General features: G+C 45.4%; 1 protein-coding gene across 1 annotated transcript in view; it reads left to right on the top strand.

Annotated features, from left to right (window-relative positions):
- Positions 1-21,076, top strand: part of LOC311237669 (cadherin-18-like) — a gene marked incomplete at its 5' end in the record, with an annotated part of 233,837 nt that overhangs the window by 33,745 nt on the left and 179,016 nt on the right. Inside the window, one exon of the mRNA XM_084325635.1 lies at positions 16,607-16,901. Coding sequence (XP_084181761.1) covers positions 16,607-16,901 — 295 coding nt within the window. The remainder of the gene's footprint in view (positions 1-16,606; positions 16,902-21,076) is intronic.

Genomic DNA, 21,076 nt, shown 5'->3' with positions numbered 1-21,076 from the left:
CATTTGAGAGAGCTTGATAGGGTCCAAAATTCCAATCTAGCATCAAAGTAGTAACTTTCCGATAATTATAGATAAACAAGTACCAATGATCATGATGCCTTTTTTGCCAGAGAAGAACAACCCATCTTATCATAGAGGACATAGTGGTGACTACAATAGCTATCACCAGTAATAGGCTTACATCTATATACTGTACATCAGTATCCAGGGGTTCAAGAGTGGAAGGAGCAGCATTTCTATAAATTACATCCCAATAATCCAACACTGATAGGAAAACTGCTTCAGCAATCCCCTAACTGCTCCTGATAAACAGCTTGGCAACTTGCATGGTTGCATCCACCATTGGTGTGTGAATGTGTGTGTGTGAATGTGTGAGTGAATGGGTGAATGTGAGGCATAAGTTGTAAAGCACTTTGGATAAAATCACTATATATATATGAAGTCCATTTATATGGTATTTAAATGTAAATGTGTCATCAATAGATGCCAGGATTTATATTCAACAACTCTCTCAATGTTAGATCAATTTGCAGTGGATAATATGCATCCTCTTATTATCAATATTCCTCGCTCTAGTAAACAGAGCTGCACAGGTAGATAGATAGGAAGGTTTTCTGAAAGAAGAACCAATGAACGTGAATGAATAACGTTGGCTTATTATAAAAAAAAAATCCTGGGCTAATTCTTATTTTTGAAGGGGTACAACAATAAAATATGTTGGCCTTCGTTAGCATGGAAACGATTGAAGCCTCGAAGCTTTCAGGTCAGCCCTACCAGCCACTGATCATCAGCCAGGCCACCCCATCTCCCCTGTCCTCCATAACAACCTCCTACCCTCCTGTTGATGGAGTTAACGCTCCACAGACACCCCCACCTTCACCTCCTCTCCCCTGTCCTCCATAACCACCTCCTACCCTCCTGTTGATGGAGTTAACGATCCACAGACACCCCCACATTCACCTCCCAACTCCCCATTCTGCATCAGCAAGTCAAGATGTAGTAATCGTCCTTCCTCACACAGACACACAGTGAATGTCACTCGTGTTTGTCCGGCGTCTGTGTGATTACTGCCAAGGCAGATAGCTGGTGAATGCCTGATAGCTATAGAGAGCCTCACTTATGCATGGCTAAGGTAACAGAGAGGGTGACTGTATGCTGGCATAAACTGGGGCAATGGCTAGTCTGAGTACCTGACTGTTAGTGCAGGCTGCTCTCCACTGCAGCGCTGCCAGGCTCCAATTTTGACTAAAAGGAGGCTTCACTCAAATCTAAACTAAAAAGCATAAACCCGCCTGAGATAATTCTGTTCATTTGTGCATTAGGACAAAATTAGGACTTGATTTTCTCTTTTCAAAATGTCAAGGTAATATATTATGTATATATATATATATATCCAATAATAAATGTATACTGTACTGTGTGTGTGTATATATATTGTGGCAGATATCATCCCCCGTCCCATGGCCACGTGGAGGAAGGGAGATACTACTGCGACGGGCAGAGGAGAGTTAATTACGGAGCTGATTAGGACTGATGGAATACACCTGTGCACCACGTGATAACCAACATCCCACACACACACACACGCACACACACACACACAGGAGAGACAGAATAGTTTGAGTGGAGGTGAGGAAGGAGCAGTTTATATAGTTTATACTGTTTATACTGTCTGTGTTTAAAAATAAATGCTGTACTGTTTCTACTCTGCTCCTGTATTTGATTAGTTGTAGACACACAGTGTTTGCTCTGTACCTGTATTCCAATGTGGATTCTGGACCGGAAGACAAACCCTGAGTATTGAACATTCCCTTTTTGTACGAGAGCCTGATACGTGTTTTGACCCTGGACTGTTATTCGACTACTCTAATTGCCCATCGGACTTTTGTGCTTTTATTCAATAAATATCTTATTATTTAAATTATTTATTGATTTATTGAAATTGTGCTTGTGTGGACAATTTAATTTGTTTGTTTTGAACCGTGTTGAGGCTGAACCCCACCAGGCTTGTCACAATATATATATATATATATATATATATATATAATATATATATATATATATATATATATTTATATATATATATATATATATATATATATATATATATATATATATATATATATATATATATATATATATATATATATATATATATATATATATATATATATTGTATACTACTGTACTACTAATTAATAACTTCGGCTCTGGAAATCATAACATATAGTGTCGGTATTGAAGCATAGTTATAGCCATATTTTCTGAATGCTCCACGTGAAGTTAGTCTTCTTACTTTAAACTTAGGCCCCGTTTAGACGGAAACGCTAGCAGGTGAATCCGCAAAAATATTTTTTCGGATGTGCCTTTCGTTTATACGGAAACGGCGTTTTTACGGGGTGAAACCGCAAAAAAGTGAGACTACCTTCCAGGGTGGAATTCCTAGAAACGCAAAAGCTTTGCGCTCTCGTCTAAACTGTAAAACCGTATAAATCTGTTAAAACGATGACGAAAGGGTTGTCACGGCTCTGGTCGCGCGTACTGCTTATGTCACAGGTAGCAGATATGCGCCAGTAGCCGAGACGTAAACAAAGCAAGTATGTCTGACTATTATCAACGGAGATCACCTGCAGGCTACATTGGCAGTACTTTTAACCCTTTCACTGCCACACGACAGAAGGTTAACCCTTTACTATCACACAACCGGCTGTCGTGTGGCAGTGAAAGGGTTAAATACACAAGAATCTGTCCCGCGGCGTGAGTGGACCCACTAGGCTTGTTCGAGATGGGATAGGCGGACGCAGATCTGCGCAGGTTTCACTACTGCCTCGCCAAGCGCGTTGCATGACGGTTAGAATGTTGTCCGACTTGCTCTGAAAATCTGACGAGGCGAGGCGTGGAACTCCCGCGGGAGCGAGCCACAAGCAGCCTTCAGAGCGAGGCGCCACAGTACCTCTCACTCGGCTGCTCCCGGCTGGGAAGCGACTTGCTATGGTCGGGCAAAGCGCCTATTGGCTCAGAAAAGTTGTCAGTCACCAGCCACGTGACAGCCAGGGAGTTATGAGACGTTTGATTGATTGATTGATTGATTGAAAACTTTATTATGTTATGCGTTATCATCATATCAGCATGATAAACTTCAAGCTGTCAGACACACACATACACACATGCGTCGTCTGTTTTGCCTCAATACTGTATATATAATTCTGTTTTGCCTCAATATACACAGTATACATATATATATATATATTGATGCAAAACAGAATTATTCAGCAGTGTGTTGTGTGTGCGTGCGGCCAGGAGCACGCAACAAGATGGTATACATTATGGTATATGAATAGTATATTCCACTATAGCAGTATATGGTGTGTGCTGTACATTTGAATCTGATCTAATTTTGCAAACGGCCATCGCATTATAATGAGCTGGACATGTGTGTAATGTGTGTGTGGTGACGTGAAAGCGTATCTGCCATGCGAGACTAGGCGAAAGGCTCTCGTGAAATCGGCAGTGTCCGCCCTTTTAACTCCTCCCCCGGCTTCACTCGGCTACTCTCGTCTACTAGTCGAGGCAAACCGAAATCCATCTCGAACAAGCCTACTGTCTGTGAGTGACTCTGCTTTGGTACAATCACATTCCCCATCCACAGTCTGCGAATCAGAGGCAGAGTAGGGCGGGTCTTCACAGCACGTCATGTGACATATGCGCCAATCGTGTGACAGCGGGGCTCCGTCGTTATAGCGTCGTCTGCACGGAGAATTCCACCCCAAAAACCTCGTCTAAACGTAAAATTAAAAGTGAAACCGCAAGATGACTTTTGCGGTTTCTGTTCACAAAACGCTCGTCTAAACGTAGCCTGAGTCACACAGCTTCCACTGAAATGTTGTGTAGCTCCAACCATGTTGTTTTACAGCTCAGAGGGGTTTACAGGTTTGTGTCAATGTTTAATACATTCAGTCCAAGACCAAGATAATGTTAATAATGCAGAAGCTCAACATAAATAAAACATAGGAGAAAAAAAGTAGTGTATATTAACTTTTTCTCTGGCTGCATGTGTTACCTTTTAAAACATGTGTCATGTTTGTCTGGGTGTGGGGGTGCCACATGTCATGTTTGTCTGGGGGTGGGGTGCATGTGTTACCTTTTAAAACATGTCATGTGTGCGACTTTAGGGCAGGGGACATGACAGGGACATTCGGCTCTATTCCCTTGATAAAGTCACCCATAGAGAGTGGAGAGAGATAAAGACAATCCCTCATTCTGCTGCCCAGTGGAGGGGAAGACAATCTGTCTTTCTTTCTTTCTTTCTTTCTTTCTTTCTTTCTTTCTTTCTTTCTTTCTTTCTTTCTTTCTTTCTTTCTTTCTTTCTTTCTTTCTTTCTTTCTTTCTTTCTTTCTTTCTTTCTTTCTTTCTTTCTTTCTTTCTTTCTTTCTTTTTCTTTCTTTCTTTCTTTCTTTCTTTCTTTCTTTCTTTCTTTCTTTCTTTCTTTCTTTCTTTCTTTCTTTCTTTCTTTCTTTCTTTCTTTCTTTCTTTCTTTCTTTCTTTCTTTCTTTCTTTCTTTCTTTCTTTCTTTCTTTCTTTCTTTCTTGAGTCTTTGTAGGTGGATCACAAAAAAACTACAAACAAAGACACACCACAGTGTCATAGAGTAGATGCGTAGCGAAGTGCATTCCCCATAATTCAAATATAAAAACAGTTACATACTGAGGTAGGGAGGTTGGTGATCATGTTCTTGAATTAAGAACAGTTTCACACTGAGGTAGGGAGGTTGGTGATCATGTTCTTGAATGAAAAACAGTTAAATACTGAGGTAGGAAGGGTGTTGATCATGTTTTAAATTAAAAACAGTTTCACACTGAGGCCCCGTTTAGACGGAAACGCTAGCAGGTGAATCCGCAAAAATATTTTTGCGGATGTGCCTTTCGTTTATACGGAAACGGCGTTTTTACGGGGTGAAACCGCAAAAAAGTGAGACTACCTTCCAGGGTGGAATTCCTAGAAACGCAAAAGCTTTGCGCTCTCGTCTAAACTGTTAAACCGTATAAATCTGTTAAAACGATGACGAAAGGGTTGTCACGGCTCTGGTCGCGCGTACTGCTTACGTCACAGGTAGCAGGTATGCGCCAGTAGCCGAGACGTAAACAAAGCAAGTATGTCTGACTATATCAACGGAGATCACCTGAAGGCTACATTGGCAGTACTTTTAACCCTTTCACTGCCACACGACAGAAGGTTAACCCTTTACTATCACACAACCGGCTGTCGTGTGGCAGTGAAAGGGTTAAATACACAAGAATCTGTCCCGCGGCGTGAGTGGACCCACTGTCTGTGAGTGACTCTGCTTTGACCCAATCACATTCCCCATCCACAGTCTGCGAATCAGAGGCAGAGTAGGGCGGGTCTTCACAGCACGTCATGTGACATATGCGCCAATCGTGTGACAGCGGGGCTCCGTCGTTATAGCGTCGTCTGCACGGAGAATTCCACCCCAAAACGCTCGTCTAAACGTAAAATTAAAAGTGAAACCGCAAGATGACTTTTGCGGTTTCTGTTCACAAAACGCTCGTCTAAACGTAGCCTGAGGTAGGGAGGTTGGTGATCATGTTCTTAATAAAAAACAGTTACTGTACACACTGAGGTAGGGAGGTTGGTGATCATGTTCTTGAATTAAAAACAGTTATATATCATTATGAGATATCTCTTATCTCCTAGCACCTACTGTGCTCACAAACAAACAATTGCACTCACATGCACGTGACCAGGCCACGCCCCCACGTCCTGCTATAAAACTCCGGACATGGTCACACTCTACCTTCCTCTTTTTTTGTTTCCAACACGGACGTTGCAGTGCACTCTGTGAACTAGTTGTTATGAAACGCAGGGAGAAATTACACAATGTTGGGTTTTCGCCAGAGGTTCACCAGCCCCTGGAATCTTCTCGGCACATCCTAACAGGCGCATCAGACCAGTCCTGGGGTTCCTTCATCTCGTGACAGCGGATCGAGGGACGTCGCGTGACGGCTAGCAGTCGAGCTACGTCGCGCACAGGTAGGGTCTGCGCTACCAGGCATTGATGCTAGCGTTTGTGATACTGCTCGTTGTCCCGTGAGACAGCCGAGTTGTGTATTGGCGCGAGGGGCAGGATATTTGGGTAAACATGGTCATCATGACTCTGAATTGTATGTTTTCGCCAGCTATCCTGGAGCGCGCGGCTAATGCTAATGCTACGATGCTGGGTCACTGTTCCTTTGTTCCCCGCCGTGGGCTGTCACCACTCTTCCCTCCTCTTAACCGGTTCATTGCTGAAGGTCAATCGGTGTCTAATATTGGGGGTTTTGCTCTGGCTTATTTACCCCTTTTACGGGTGGATGGGCTGACAACAGGGCGCAAGGCAGGTGTGCCGTGGCTTGAGGGCCAAGTAGCATCGGCCCTTTGCCCTGGCATGGTTGAACGGTGTCCCACCCGGAAGCCGACGCCAGAGGGCGAGTTGGCCCGGCAGGTGGCTGTATGGGCTGATGAAGTTTATACCGCAGCAGGACGGAATTTAGCGGCGACCATTTAGTCATTGCTCAGTTGACTGCTTTTCTGTCCACAATGGTGTCAGGTAGTGGGGCCTTAGGGCCAGCTGACGTCGAAAACATTGCGCATGTTTTTGGGGTTATTCAGCTTTTAACTAAGTCGCAAGCTATAACCGCAGGGAGGACCAGGATGCTGTCAACACTTATTCACAGGCATCTTTGGTTGGAGCAGTCTTCCTTTGGGGAGGAGAAAATACTTCTTCTCCTCAGGGCTCCCCTCTCCGCAGAGGGACTCTTTGGTCTTTCCGCAGGAGCGCGGGCGGTATTTGACCTAGGCCCCACACCGCCTCGCACCACGCAGCCAGAGGTGAGGGCGCGGCCTCGCCAACGACTGTGGCAAGGCCCCCAGCCAGCGGCCATGTTTCCCCCTCCTGAGGTACCCTGGACACAAAGAAAACAGGTGATCGTAAGGCCGACAGCCTTGGCGGCCGAGGGATCGGCTACATTAGATGAGCACGCCCTAAAAAAACGTCGCCATCTAGCTGTGTCTAGCTCGCTCTCCGGTCACTCCCCCCCCCAACATCAGTGGGATACGGGCTCTGATTTGTTCCCTTTGGCTGCGGGCCGCATGCCTTCAATGAGGCACAAGCGGCCCCACGTTTCGCTGCTCATGGGGACAGGGGCTGACACCCAGTTGCTGGCTAGGCCTGGGTCTGTCTGTGAGAATGCTGTGCTGTCAATCAGCTCCCACGCCACATGTTCTGCGTATGTGTTTGGTGAGCCTGGTGTTGTGTCTGTCAACGACGAAGGTTGTCAGCGGGGGAACTCGAGCCCCAGGGGGTCGCAGCGCGAGTTCCCCCAGCCCCGCCCTCGCCAGGCTGGGTATCACGTTAGTGCCTCCCACGGCCGGAAGACCGGCGGTGGTCAGGCAGGCACGCGTGATTTGGGTGGTAGTAATATCACTGCAGGGCTACGGTGTGTAGGAACCCAGGCAGTGTGGGGACCTCGCGCCTTGCATGTCCAGCTGTAGAATGGTTCCTCAGCAATCCAGGCCGGGGAGGTGTTCTGTGGGGTAGCTTTTGTCACCCAGTGTGATGTCAGCTTCCCCCGTATCAAATCGGCCCTTTCTGTCGGGCTCCCCCCTTGGGTGGTAGTGTCAGGGTGCAATATCCCAGCTCCACGAGACGCCCTGCTCGCGCGGTTGGCGGGTCCAGGGTTGGCAACGCACAGCGGGTGGGACTGGGCCGCCTATCTACGGTTCCTGGCGGACCAGCGCCAAATGGCGGCAGGTGCGCTTTGGGATTATCATCACATATGGCTACAGCAGTGCCGTATGTCGAGGTGGATGGAGAGAACGCTGAGGCGGGGGCTTGTGTTGCAGTTTCCATAACCCCACCCTCCGTTTCCAGGTTTGGTACATACCCCTGTTGTCGGGGTCAGTAGCAGTGACAGCTCTGGCCGACGAGATCCAATCTATGTTAGCGAAGCAAGCCATCGTCGTTGTCCCAAAGTAGGACGTGATGTGTGGCGTTTACTCCCGGTATTTTCTGGTGCCCAAGAAATCGGGAGGTGTCAGACCTATTCACCTCCACAGACCTGAAGGATGCGTACTTTCACATCCCGATCTTCCCTCCTCACAGGAAATTCCTTCGCTTCTTTTTTCAGGGTGTAGCGTACGTATACCAGAGGCTGCCATTCGGCTATTCTCTGGCCCCTCACACATTCACCAAGTGCGTAGAGACCGCGCTGGAGCCTCTACATCATCAGGGGATACGAGTTATTTTCTATTTCGACGACATTCTGCTCCTCAGCCGGTCGGAGGAGGTCGCCAGGTCTCATACCAGGCTGGTGGTGGAATTCCTCACCAATCTGGGTTTTGCTGTGAACTGGAAGAAGAGTACTCCTCTTCCCAGTCAACAGGTGGAGGACTTGGGCTTGGTTCTGAGCTCAAGGCCCATGAGGGCAACCCTCTCGGAGCGACGGCGAGTGGATATTCTCGGCGCACTCAGGTGGCTCCGTCCTGGCAGGACGGTTACGGCGCTGTCCGTGATGCGCCTGCTCGGTATGATGGCATCTGCTCACTCTGTGGTCCCTCTTGGCCTCCTTTTTATGAGGAGGGTTCAGAGGTGGTTTTTCAGTATGAAAATAGACCTGGTGAGAGGCAAGTGGAAATTACTGAAGGTTCCGATGTCAATACTGGGGGATCTCGACCACTGGGGGAGGACTGGTACCCTCACCAGCGGGATCTCCATGGGCTGCATGCTGTCACATGTCACGGTCTTCACCGATGCCTCCCTCATGGGATGGGGGGGACGTGTCGGACCAACGCAGTAGGGGGCAGCTGGACGTGCCATGCTACCCGGTCTGCATTGCATATCAATGTGTTGGAATTGAAGGCGGTCCTTCTGGTCCTCAAGCGGTTGGGCCACCTGGTGGTGGGCGAGCACGTGTTGGTCAGGACGGACAACACGACGACAGCGTCATATATCAACAGACAGGGTGGAGTACGCTCCATCCGTCTGCACCGGGCGGCGGTCGAGCTCTGGCTATGGGCGTCGATCAATCTGCGCAGCCTGAGGGCGCTCCACATCCCTGGCAAGGAGAATGTGGGCACGGATGTGATGTCACAGGGCGGTCCTCATCCCGACGAGTAGGGTTGGGCATCGTTTGGATTTGAACGATTCCGGTTCCGATTCCGATTCTCCATATCGATTCCTGTTCTGAACGATTCTCGATTCCGATTCTTTGAGGTGCAGGTCACAGCTTATTTCGCAGGACTTTTTTTTTTTTTTGAAAATTTTAAATTTTTTTCATACTATTCACATTTTCAGTTTACTTGATACAGTTTAATTTGGTTGCTGTACTGTAACTAGGGTATTAATTAACAAAAAAAATATTCCTAATTAGAACCGGTTTTCGGTGCCCAACCCTACCGACGAGTGGGGACTACGTCCAGACATAGTCAGACAGGTCTGGGACCGGTTCGGGGAAGCCACGGTGGATCTGTTTGCGAGCAGACAGTCTCACCAGTGCCCCTTATGGTTCTCAGTCAGTCGGGGGGACAATCCTCCCCTGGGGTGGATGCCTTCTCGATGTATCCATGGCCGCCCGGGATTCTGTACGCGTTCCCCCCCATACACCTGATAGCTCAGCTGTTGGAGCGGATACGTCGGGAGCACAGGACCTTGATCCTGATCGCGCCGGACCAGGGCATGGCTGTATGGTTCCCGGTCCTGATCCAGCTCTTGGTAGCCCCGCCGTGGCCTGTTCCTTGGTTACCGCAGGCCCTCTCTCAGGCACACGGATCTCTGTGTCTGTTCCCTGTTCTGGGACAGCCACTGAAGGTTTGGCTGCTGAGGGGGTGAGTCTGGAAAGGATGGGTCTTGACCCTTCTGTAGTCGACACCATCCGAAACGCCGCGCTCTGTCCACTATCGCGGTTTACGCGGGTAAGTGGTGTGCTTTTCAAGAGTGGTGTAAGATGGGGGGCTGGGATCCGGTGTCCTGCCCCCTGGACGCTGTTCTTTCCTTCTTTCAGTTCTCGACGGTGAGGGTATACGCCGCAGCTATATCCTCTTGTCATGTGGGTTTTGAGGGCGGTACGTTGTTCAGCCACCCTCTTGTGAAACGTTTCCTGCTTGGCGCTCGGCATTTCAAGCCGGTGGGATGTTCTCTGTCTCCGAGTTGGGACCTCCAACTGGTCTTGGGCCGGTTGTTGGAGGCCCCGTTTGAGCCTCTTGAGCAGGCGCCGTTGGAGCAGCTGTCTTTCAAGACTGCGTTCCTTCTGGCCATTACCTCCGCTAAGCGCGTGGGTGAGCTGTGTGCTCTCTCGGTGTGGCCTGAGTGCCTGTCTATTCGTGCCAATAGCGGTGCGACTCTGAGGCCTAATCCAGTCTTCGTGCCAAAGAATATCCGGAGCTCTTTTCGCTCCAGGGATATTGTGATTCAGGCGTTTCATCCGCCTCCTCACGCTAGTGGGTTAGAGGCGAGCCTTCATCTGTCGTGTCCTGTCCGTGCATTGGGGGTTTACCTCAGTCGGACGCAGGATCTCAGGGCTGCCGATCAACTGTTTGTTTGTTACGGTGGCCCTCGCGCGGGTAAGGCACTGTCCAAGCAGCGCCTGTCACATTGGTTTTGCGAGGGCATTCCCCTTTGCTACACGTTGGCTGGACAGGTCCCCCCTGGGGGTGTCAGGGCGCACTCCACTCGTGGAGTGGCGGCCTCTGCCGCCTTGTTAGGGGGGGCCTCGGTGGAGGACATCTGTGCTGCGGCCTCCTGGTCCTGCCCGGGTCCCTTCGTTAAGTTTTACCTCATGGACATGACTGGGGGTTCTGTCTCCCAGGCGGTTCTGAGGTCTGAGACCTCTCCTGCGTCCCGCCATTTGGTGGGCTAGCAGGGGTGTGTGGGTGTGTGCCACGGGGTGCTGTGTCACACGTGGTACTGCCTGTGCTGTGCGTTTTCAGGGGTCTCTGGTTCCCCCTTTTTCCGCACTTTGGTGGAGTTGACTGCCTCCCTCCCTTCATTAGGACGGGCGGGTGGACGGGACTCCCCTCCTCCCTGGTTGTGGCTTACGGGCCCTCATGGGGTACACTTTTCGGGCCACGCGTCTGCTCTGTCCCATATCTCATAATGGAAAAGAGCGAGACGCGATGGCCAGTATGATATATAACGAAAGGTTATCCTATAACCTAGTTATATGAATACTGGCTGAGCGTCTCGCTCTTGGCGCCCTGAGGTCCCTTGGTTGGGTTTTCAGTGTTGGAAACTTTTTCCGAGGAAGGTAGAGTGTGACCATGTCCGGCGTCTTATAGCAGGACGCGGGGGCGTGGCCTGGTCACGTGCATGTGAGTGCAATTGTTTGTTCCTGAGCACAGTAGGTGCTAGGAGATAAGAGATATCTCATAAGGGCAAAGAGCGAGACGCTCAGCCAGTATTCATATAACTAGGTTATAGGATAACCTTTCGTCTGAGGTAGGGAGGTGATCATGTTATTAAATAAAAAGCAGTTACATACTGAGGTAAGGAGGTTGGTGATCATGTTCTTGAATTAAAAACAGTTACATACTGATGTAGGGAGGTTGGTGATCATGTTTTAAATTAAAAACAGTTACACACTGAGGTAGAGAGGTTGGTGATCATGTTCTTAAATTAAAAACAGTTACACACTGAGGTAGGGAGGTTGGTGATCATGTTCTTAAATTAAAAACAGTTACACACTGAGGTAGGGAGGTTGGTGATCATGTTCTTAAATTGCCCCTATGATAGTGGGGTATTTATTTTTAGTGTGAGCTAGGGCTGTCCCCGACTAAGGATTTGGATGGTCGACTATGATTGGCCAAAATTTGCCGTTAGTCGACTATTGGTAAAAATAATAATAAAAAAAAAAATAGAAAAGAAATGTTTTTTTTTTTTTTTATTATTACATTTGGGCTGTGGGGGGTGCATAATGTCTGAAGGAGTCGACTGAAGGCTCTTGTCCTCTGCAAAAGCATGCAATTGGTCCACTGATGGATACATCTTGATATTTGTCTAGTCTAGTGTGTTCATTAGATGGGTGAAATCCTCTTTCAGTGCCTCTGTGCCTGTTTTCGTAGGCAGTTAGCCTCTGGTAGAGCCATATGAAATCCGTTTTATTTTTTTCCAAATTCCATTTTATTTATTTCCAAATTCCGTTTTTTCCGTTTTAATATTTCAGAATTCTGTATTTTGCTTTGTACGCACATTTTACCATCAGAAATAGTGTCTAATAAGTGGGAATGAATAAATGTCCACAATTTAATAAGATATAACAGTCCATTTAATAGGGCTGTCTTAAATACTTCAAAGCTTCGAAGCTTCGTTCGATGGGCATGTGATTCGAATATGAAAATAAAATTTGATAAAAAAATATAAAAATATAAATGATATATATATATTTTTTTTGCAAAATCAACTCTGCCTCTCTTTGTTAATTACAACAAGCAATGCTGTTTGTTATTTAAGATGAGGTCGGACTCGGCACCGACAGATTTGTGTTCATTGTGCTGCTTTTATAAAGCCTCAAATGACGGCTTACAATATTTCATGAAAGCAAAGTGTTTTGTTTGTCTAAGATTTAAAAAGGTTTAAACTTTACAGCACTGACAAAGTTGAACAAAGTGCTGTACAAGTCCCACAACATAAAAAAAAAAAATTAATTTACAGTTGATTTTTTTTTATTGCTCAATTCCGCGATTCCGTCCGCGATTCCGTGATCGCGGATTTCATATGGCTCTAGCCTCTGGTATGCGTGCCATTAGCGTTAGCCACGCTTCTAGGCCTCTTTTATTTTGGAAAGAATGATTAAAAAAAATTTACTTTTTTTTTTTATTCGACTAAGAGGTTGGCTAGTCGACTATGGCTCCTTTCGACCGATTAGTCGACTAATCGACTAATAGGGGTCAGCCCTCACTGTGAGCAGAAGATCATGCAGGAAGCTGGTGCATCAAAACAAAACGCAGACCTACTGTACCAAGATCAGACTGAACTCGTGGGACCTTAAGTGTGAGCCAATCGTTTGAGCGGTTCAGATACATTAACTGCCTTCGATAACAACTCTATTAGATGGTATTTCAATTGTATTCAAATTTGTATCGTGCGGATTGCCACTCCAATTCCAACTATAGGTTACTGCAGCCACCTCACACGCAGCGATGATATTGTGGAGCAGGTGGAGTGGATTGGAGTATTGTATGTTAAGCTCTTATCAGGCCTGCTCCGTTGATTAACTAAATTTATGTTAATTACTTTCAATAGGCAGGGAGTCTTGCAGATTTCCGTGTGATCATCATTAGCACACTATAAATGAACGCTCCCCGTGCTGGAGTTAACTGCATTAGGAGAGAAACTGAGCCCTTTCAAAATTGTGAGACAGAAGGTTGTTTGGCAAACAGCAAGTGATTGTATCCAACAGATGATTGTCAATATTGGCTGCTGTATTGCAGTGAACCTGACTTTTAAATGAAGCATGGCTCTAATTGCTATAGTCCAATGGACAATGTCAATACGATGAAAATAGCCATATAGGAAGCCGGCTAGAGAGCAGGCAGCCTCACCGCTGCCTCTTTCATTGGGCTTTGGCTCCAGTGGGGGGGGGGGGGGGGGTACTTTTGGCAGGCAACCCGCGTAGATGTTCCGTTTCCTCCATCGCCGGGTTCTATTTCCAGCTGGCCTAACGTAGCCTTACCTTCAGCGGCGCGCGATGTTAGTGTAATGACCCGCAACCTGTTGACACCTTTATCACCCGCGGCTTCGGGGAGGCAGAAGTCACCGTACAGTTTGCATCAACGGCTCACACTTTCCAGAGCATGATATATTAGCTCTCGCAAAGGAAGTCAATGGCTAAATTAGCACTCTGACTGGAGGCTAAATTAAATTTATGTGCCAGTGTTGTGGAGTGTGCTCCCCTCGACATGGACGGAGATCCATCCTTGGTAGTAGGTAGGGAGCTGTGCAGTTGCGCTTAATGATAACTATCTGGATTTAGACTTGACAAATGAGGAATTATATCAAACGATTATCAATTTCAAACAAGACTGTTGTTTTTTATGAACTAGAGAACATTGTAACTGGGCAAAAGGGCCATCTATCTCATGGTAAATGGTAAATGGTGCATTTATATAGCGCTTTTATCTAAAGTCCTTTACAATTTTGTTCCTCACATTAACTCACACATTCACACACCGACGTCAGAGGCAACCATGGAAGGTGCAGAGTCCGACCTGCTCATCGGGAGCAGTGTGTCTTGCTCAAGGACACCTCGACACACTGCCCGGGAATCGAAACAAGAACCTTCCAATTACCAGACGACCCCTCTACCTCCTGAGTCACTGTCTCCCCTCATGGTCATTGGCCCATGTCCTTCCACACTGCCATTGATGTGTAAACTCATTTGATTGTGTGGTTTGGTGGTCGTGCTTCATATTCCTCTAATCCAGCATCTGATTATGAACCAGATTCAACAGGATATTTGCCTCCTTACTTAATAATTACAGGCTTGATATTTGCCACAGAAAAGACAGTTTGCTCTCATCAAGAGTCAGGCTTGATTGGATTTGGAATTGGCCCCAGCAACCTTGTAGCAAAAATGTTATACTTAAGTGCAGTACTTGAGTACAAATACTTTCCACCACCGTTTGTATGTGTGTATGTGGAGGAGGGTCTATTTTCTGTGATCCTCTGTTTTGCACTATTGTAATCAACAGATTGATCAGAATTGAATGGCTTGTGTAACACAACATTGCTTTGATGTACTGTAAACTCTACTGGTGCTGGTGAGAAGGCCGGTTGGAGGACGGGTGTTGAAGTGCAGAGTGCCTGCCAGTAGCTAGCGACCACTGGGTATACTTGTACGAGACATACGTCTGCTGAACTAGGAATGCCCTAGGGCTGTTGTTGTCTGGGGCTGTAAGCTCTGTGCTTTAACACAAAACAAGGCAGCTCTCCCAGAAGGCATATCTTTCCCCCATAGCGGTAAGATCCCTCTTGGGTAAAACAGGGGCCAGTGGTAGGGAGTCATGCCCTGGAAATCGAAACCTATGCTCACACGGTCCCTTGATATGTGTTATTTGAATTAATTAGCAAAAATGTAGACCAAGAAAACCCCAAAAAGTCCTAGTAGCATTCAAAGCATTACAGCAGCCATCATGTTAAATCATAGACTTCATGTTTTATTCACGGGTGAAACAATGACGTTGTTTGGAGCAGGGGTTCCCACACTTTTCAGGTCGCGACCCAAAAATAACGGGGTCAGAGAGCCGCGACCCCCACTATTATAGAAGGTAAAAAAAAATGTAATACATTTTCTTTTTTCTTTTTTTTTTGATAAATGGAAATGTATGGTTGAAACATGCACACGTTCAAACGCACACACACTAATAAGCATTGGAGGCTTTTAACCAGGGCCGGACTGGGGAAATCATTCAGGCCAGGAAATATAGTGCAAAATATAGCCCCAGTCAGGCCACCTTTTAAGCAGGGGGTCTGGGGGTCCCCCACCAGGACATTTCTTGTTACAAAGACTTAATTTCCTGCATTCTGGTGCAGGCATTTTTTTTATTTGTACCCTTTAAATGCCAGTGTTTGTGATGGCATAACAAATTATTGTTAAAAAACAGGCTAGCATATGTATGATTAGCAACAACTCAATTTTCAGTTTTTTTGTAATGTCAGATTGAAAATAATACAATCTTTTATTCAACTTCAGCCCTGATCATAACACCACATATTAATTTTATAATTCTAACCCTTTAAATGCCAGTGTGTGTGATGGCATATATTTGCAATATATCAAATGCAAAGTAGATTTTTATGGGGTGGGATTATTACAGGCTAGCATGTGTCAATGATTAGCAACAACAGTTTTTTGTAAGGGTCCCGCCTCCACCAATCACATGTGGCTCCTTTTGTGTGTGTGTGTGAGAGCAAGAGAGAGAGAGAGAGATAGTTCTCCAACTTGTGTGAGTTGCAGTGAGCTCCTGGTTGTTCCCCACCTAGGTTATGTAACTATTGCGCTGCTGCAACTAGAAACACTGTCCTGGCCTGCTTCTAAGTTCAGTGGCCTGACTGCAAAAAAGAATCATCTGGCGACCCCCCCGCGGTGGCTCGCGACCCTCCTGTGGGTCGCGACCCCAACTTTGGGAACCCCTGGTTTAGAGGATGGCGGTGTTACTCCAGTATCCCGGTGTGGGAGTTGAGCAGCATGTAGTGATTGGGAAATGTACTTGTTGTTAAGTTTACAGAGAAACGGTGGGCAATAGACATGAAAGACGTAATCCTCCAGGTATCAATTATGGGTTGATAGTAGCTCAGCCTCCCTCCTCTTCCCTCAGCCCCCCACCAGGAATAAGAAGCGGCACTTCCATCTTTTAAGATGAAACAAATTAAAACTTGAATCCCTTAAGATGTGGTTCTTCGGAAATGTGGGGGAAAGTTGAATTGTGGAATTGTTATCTGATGTTCACAGGTTGGCGATGCGGCGTAATCTAACCTCTGCGACCGCCAAGCACAAAAATAACCCTCCCTGGTCGTTCTCAATAATCTCACAGCTTCTCTCTGTCTCTCTTCCCGCAGCTTCACTCCAACTCGGACAAAGGGGATGGATCCGTCAGGTACATCTTGAGCGGGGACGGCGCTGGGAATATATTTATCATCGATGAGGTGACGGGGGACATCCACGCCACCAAGAGTCTGGATCGGGAGAGGAAAACACACTACGTCCTTCACGCACAAGCCCTCGACCGCAACACCGAAGAGGCCCTGGAACCAAAGTCAGAATTCATCATCAAAGTGCAAGACATCAACGATAATGCTCCTACATTTCCAGAGGGACCGTTTATAGCTACTGTGCCTGAGATGTCCGAGCTTGGTGAGTAATCAAGTTCAACAGCCCCATGTGTTGATCCTACCCCACGTTTGAACCCTTGTGTATTGCCAGCAGTAAGGTGTTAGAAAGGCTTAAAGAAAAAAAAAATCCAGAATTAAACTAAAACAAAATTGACATTGTGCTATTCGTGTGATCACTATTATCTTGTCTCTGGTATTCAGAGCTCATGACTGTGAGGCCCTCGGTTGCAACATTACAAAATCACTTTTAGCTTTTAGCAAAAAGTCTGTAAATGTTTATTTAAATGTATTTTCAGTGGGTCCTGTTCAGCCTCACAATGCTATTGGATAGTAAATGTTATTTTACTATACCTGCTTTAAATGTAAATGTTTAGGTCCCACATTTTGGCCTCTGAAGTTGCTAATGTCAATTTAATTTGGGCTTCGCTGGGCAGGCTTGTTCGTATTCGCAAATAGTCTCTCTTTTTTCTCTCTTTTGTCCATCATGGCTGCCTGTAACCACTGGTAACCACTTTAAAAAGAAAATGCCTAAATTCTGTGCAGTGGTACAGTAGATACCGCGTGTGTAATGGTTCCAGGGAGGACAATGTGAACATTGGTCTCCTACCTCCCTCCAGTGGTCTCATGGCGCCATCTAGCGGGCACCGCCAGATGGTGCAGACCACCATTTTGTTTTGGATGACAGTAATTGAGTTAATTTCTTCATGTATGTTGTCCTGGGCTTTTCCTTCCCTTGTTTAAATGTCGTCCTCCTGTCTGGTTGTTGTTTGTGATATTGCTTTGGTTGTTGTTGTGATATTGCTTTTGTGTCTAGTTGGTGTTTGTTTGTTCTGTGTTTTGGATTGGCCTGGCCAGGTGTTGCCAATTGTAATTAGTCTGTGTATATTAGTGTGTTCTGTCCTCACTTCCTTTGTGGCGTCATACCTCCGTGTTCCCGTAATTGTCGTGTCTGCTGTCGTCTTCCTTGCCCTGCTGTTTGTATTGAGTCTTAGTAAGTTTTATTAGTATTCCGTTTTTTGTGCTTCTTTGTTTTTCGTGTATCAGTTTGCATGTTCTCTAGTGCCAGCTCGGCTGTGCCTTTGCTTTTGTTTTGATATTTGTAAGATACCCTTGCTCTCTTGGTTCTAAAAATAAATATAGAACACTACGTTTTGTGAAGAGCAACCACCATCTCCGTTCTCCTATCATTCTGCAGTTCTGGGGCTCCTCCGTCAATCCGCATATTGGGTTCTACTTTTCCCCCGTTTCCTAACAGCGTGTACTTTCCTCTAGTGCTACCATCAGGCGAAACATTACATTTTCAAATGAGTCTATCTCAAATAGCTTTCAATAAAATAGTTTAAGATTTTTCATTTAGAATATTGTCAATCAAATTCTGAAAAGAAATGCACAGTAAAAATGATTTGCTACTTGTGAATGCACTGTCCAATTTCCACCAAACTTGACAAATATGTTTGTCTTACAATAGCAATAAGCGGGAATAAGGAATTCTCATAAAAGGAAACACTTTTAACAGCTCAGATTAGGGGCACGGTTACAAGGTGGATTGAGAATTTGGGCCTAGATCAGGGGTGGGCAACTTTGTATATGGTGAGGGCCACAAAATGTCCACAATCAATCTGGGGGGCCGCATTGTTTATCGGCAGTCCCGCCAGTAGTACCCCATCACTCAAATAGCCCTAATAGTCACAAGGTATATAAACAATTATAATTTGTTGTAACTTTGTTTTTATTCCATTTCAAATGCATTTAGTAATGCAATTTCAACTTTATGAATTTATAAACAGCTGAATTTAAAAGTATTGCTGTGTAACCCCAAATATATACAAAAATTATCAATTATAATTAAGGCTTCTAATAAAATAAATGTATGAACTTAAAGCCCACTGCTCAACAAACACAAAGCAGCATTCCTGCTGCATTTCACTACAACAGTAAATCAAAAGTGCAATAATAAATGATTTTGTTAAATGTATAAACTTTTATCCTGCTACTAAACAAAACATTATAACACTGAAATGCATGTTATGGATATGAAGCACTCAGGAATGTTTTGTTTAGTAGCAGGATAAAAGTGTATACATTTAACAAAATCATTTATTATTGCACTTTTGATTTACTGTTGTAGTGAAATGCAGCAGGAATGCTGCTTTGTGTTTGTGTTATTAGTGTTATCTGAACACTACAAAAGTAAACAAGTAAAGTGCAAGTAAAGTAAAGTGCAATACTACATGCCTCCCTTTATCAAACTGGCATGACATTCACCCTCGCCCCACAGTGGGTCAATAATGGTTATAATAATAATAATAATAATAATAATAATAATAATAATAATAATAATAATAATAATAATAATAATAATAATAATAATAATAATAATAATAATAATAATAATAATAATAATAATAATAATAATAATAATAATAATAATGGTCCCCTCTCTACACCTCTCCATCATCTCCCCCCCCTCTCTACATCTCTTCATCATCTCTTCCCCCCTCTCTACACCTCTTCATCCTCTCCTTCCCCCCCTCTACACCTCTTCATCATCTCCTCCTCCCCCCTGTCTTTAATGAGACACTTGTGGTCTCTCCATTTGGCGCACAATAGCAGGAATGTCAACTTCAATGTTTGTGCATGCAATCTGCATCAGATGAAATAATGTTTCATCCGACAGCCTGTTTCTCTCCTTTGACTTGATGTGCTTCATGTTTGAGAAATTGCTCTCACATATGTATGTGCTCCCAAACATACTGGCCATAGAGAGGGCAAAGTCCCTGAGGAGTGGGAAGCGGGGCTCAGGTAGCAGTTTCCAAAACGAAATTCCCCTCTCATTTCTCTTTGCTTGAAAAAAAGAATCTGACTGTAGCTCGCACAGTTCAAGCTGCAACGGTGGGGGCTGCTCTGACACCGTAGCGGTGAGGGGGCCGGCAAACAGCGCTATTCGTGACTGCATGCCGTTGAAATCTTCAAACCGATCATTGAATTGCATTTGCAGTGTTTCAATGTCGCTCCTGTACTTTCCGACGGCTCAGCCATCGGATTTCTGTGTGTAGCTGCAAGTCGCCATAATCAGTGTCCATCTCTTCCAAAAAGGAGACAAACTTTCTATGGTTTAGTGACCTGTTGCCTCCACGAATTAGATTGGTAACCTTGGTAACCAAATCCATAACATGGCTGTAGTAGTCAAGCTTCTTGGCACAGAGAGCCTCCTATATCAGATAAAAAAAAACGTAACGACTCTCGCATATAATTTGACTACACTCGATTCGCATTGGTCATTATAGTGACCCACAATAGATGGAAATTATGTTAGCGAACTTACCTGATGTATAATGCAGTGCAGCATTGGACACTCAACGCCACTCTGCCTTAGAAGCCCGGCGAATCCTGTGTGTTTTCCTTTCATTGCCGGTGCTCCATCGGTAACAACAGCCGACAGTTTATCAAAACCCCCCATATTGCTGCACGGCACTTTCAACAGCGTTTCATATGTCCACACTAGGGCTGACCCCCTATTAGTCAAATAGTCGACTAATCGATCGAAAGGAGCCATAGTCGACTGCCAACTCTTCTTAGTCGAATACAATAAAAAAAATAATAATAATAAAAAAAAAAAAAAAAATAAAAAAAAAAAAAAAAAAAAAAAATTATAATTTTTTTTTTATATATATTGGCCTGGGGCCGCATGGAACGTCGCTGAGGGCCGCATGCGGCCCGCGGGCCGCCAGTTGCCCCTCCCTGGCCTAGATATTGAGGCATTTATTTTGAAAAAGGCTAATTCACATGCCCCAAATAACTATTATGACACAATAGGGCAGTATATGCAGGGCCGCCTGGGACAAATGCGAGGCCCTGTGTGAGATTTAAACGCGAGCGCCCCCCCCCCCCCCCCCCCCCCACCCCCCCCCCCCCCCCTAAAGGTAAAAGAAAAAAAATTATATTTATTTAATTTAAATTTTTTTATACAGTCAACATATTCTTAAATAATAGCGCTGCCCGAGGCTGGGCATTGATACAGTCAACATATAGCAAGAGAGAGAGAGAGAGAGAGAGAGAGGAGAGAGAGAGAGAGATGAGAGAGAGGAGAGAGAGAGAGAGAGAGAGAGAGAGAGAGAGAGAGAGAGAGAGAGAGAGAGAGAGAGAGAGAGAGAGAGAGAGAGAGAGAGAGAGCTCCCGTTCTACAGTCAATATACA

Source organism: Notolepis coatsorum (assembly GCF_963971535.1).
Source record: "Notolepis coatsorum genome assembly, chromosome: 12".
NCBI lineage: Eukaryota > Metazoa > Chordata > Actinopteri > Aulopiformes > Paralepididae > Notolepis > Notolepis coatsorum.
Note: the sequence above shows the minus strand (reverse complement) of the source record. Positions and strands in the feature narration are given on the sequence as shown.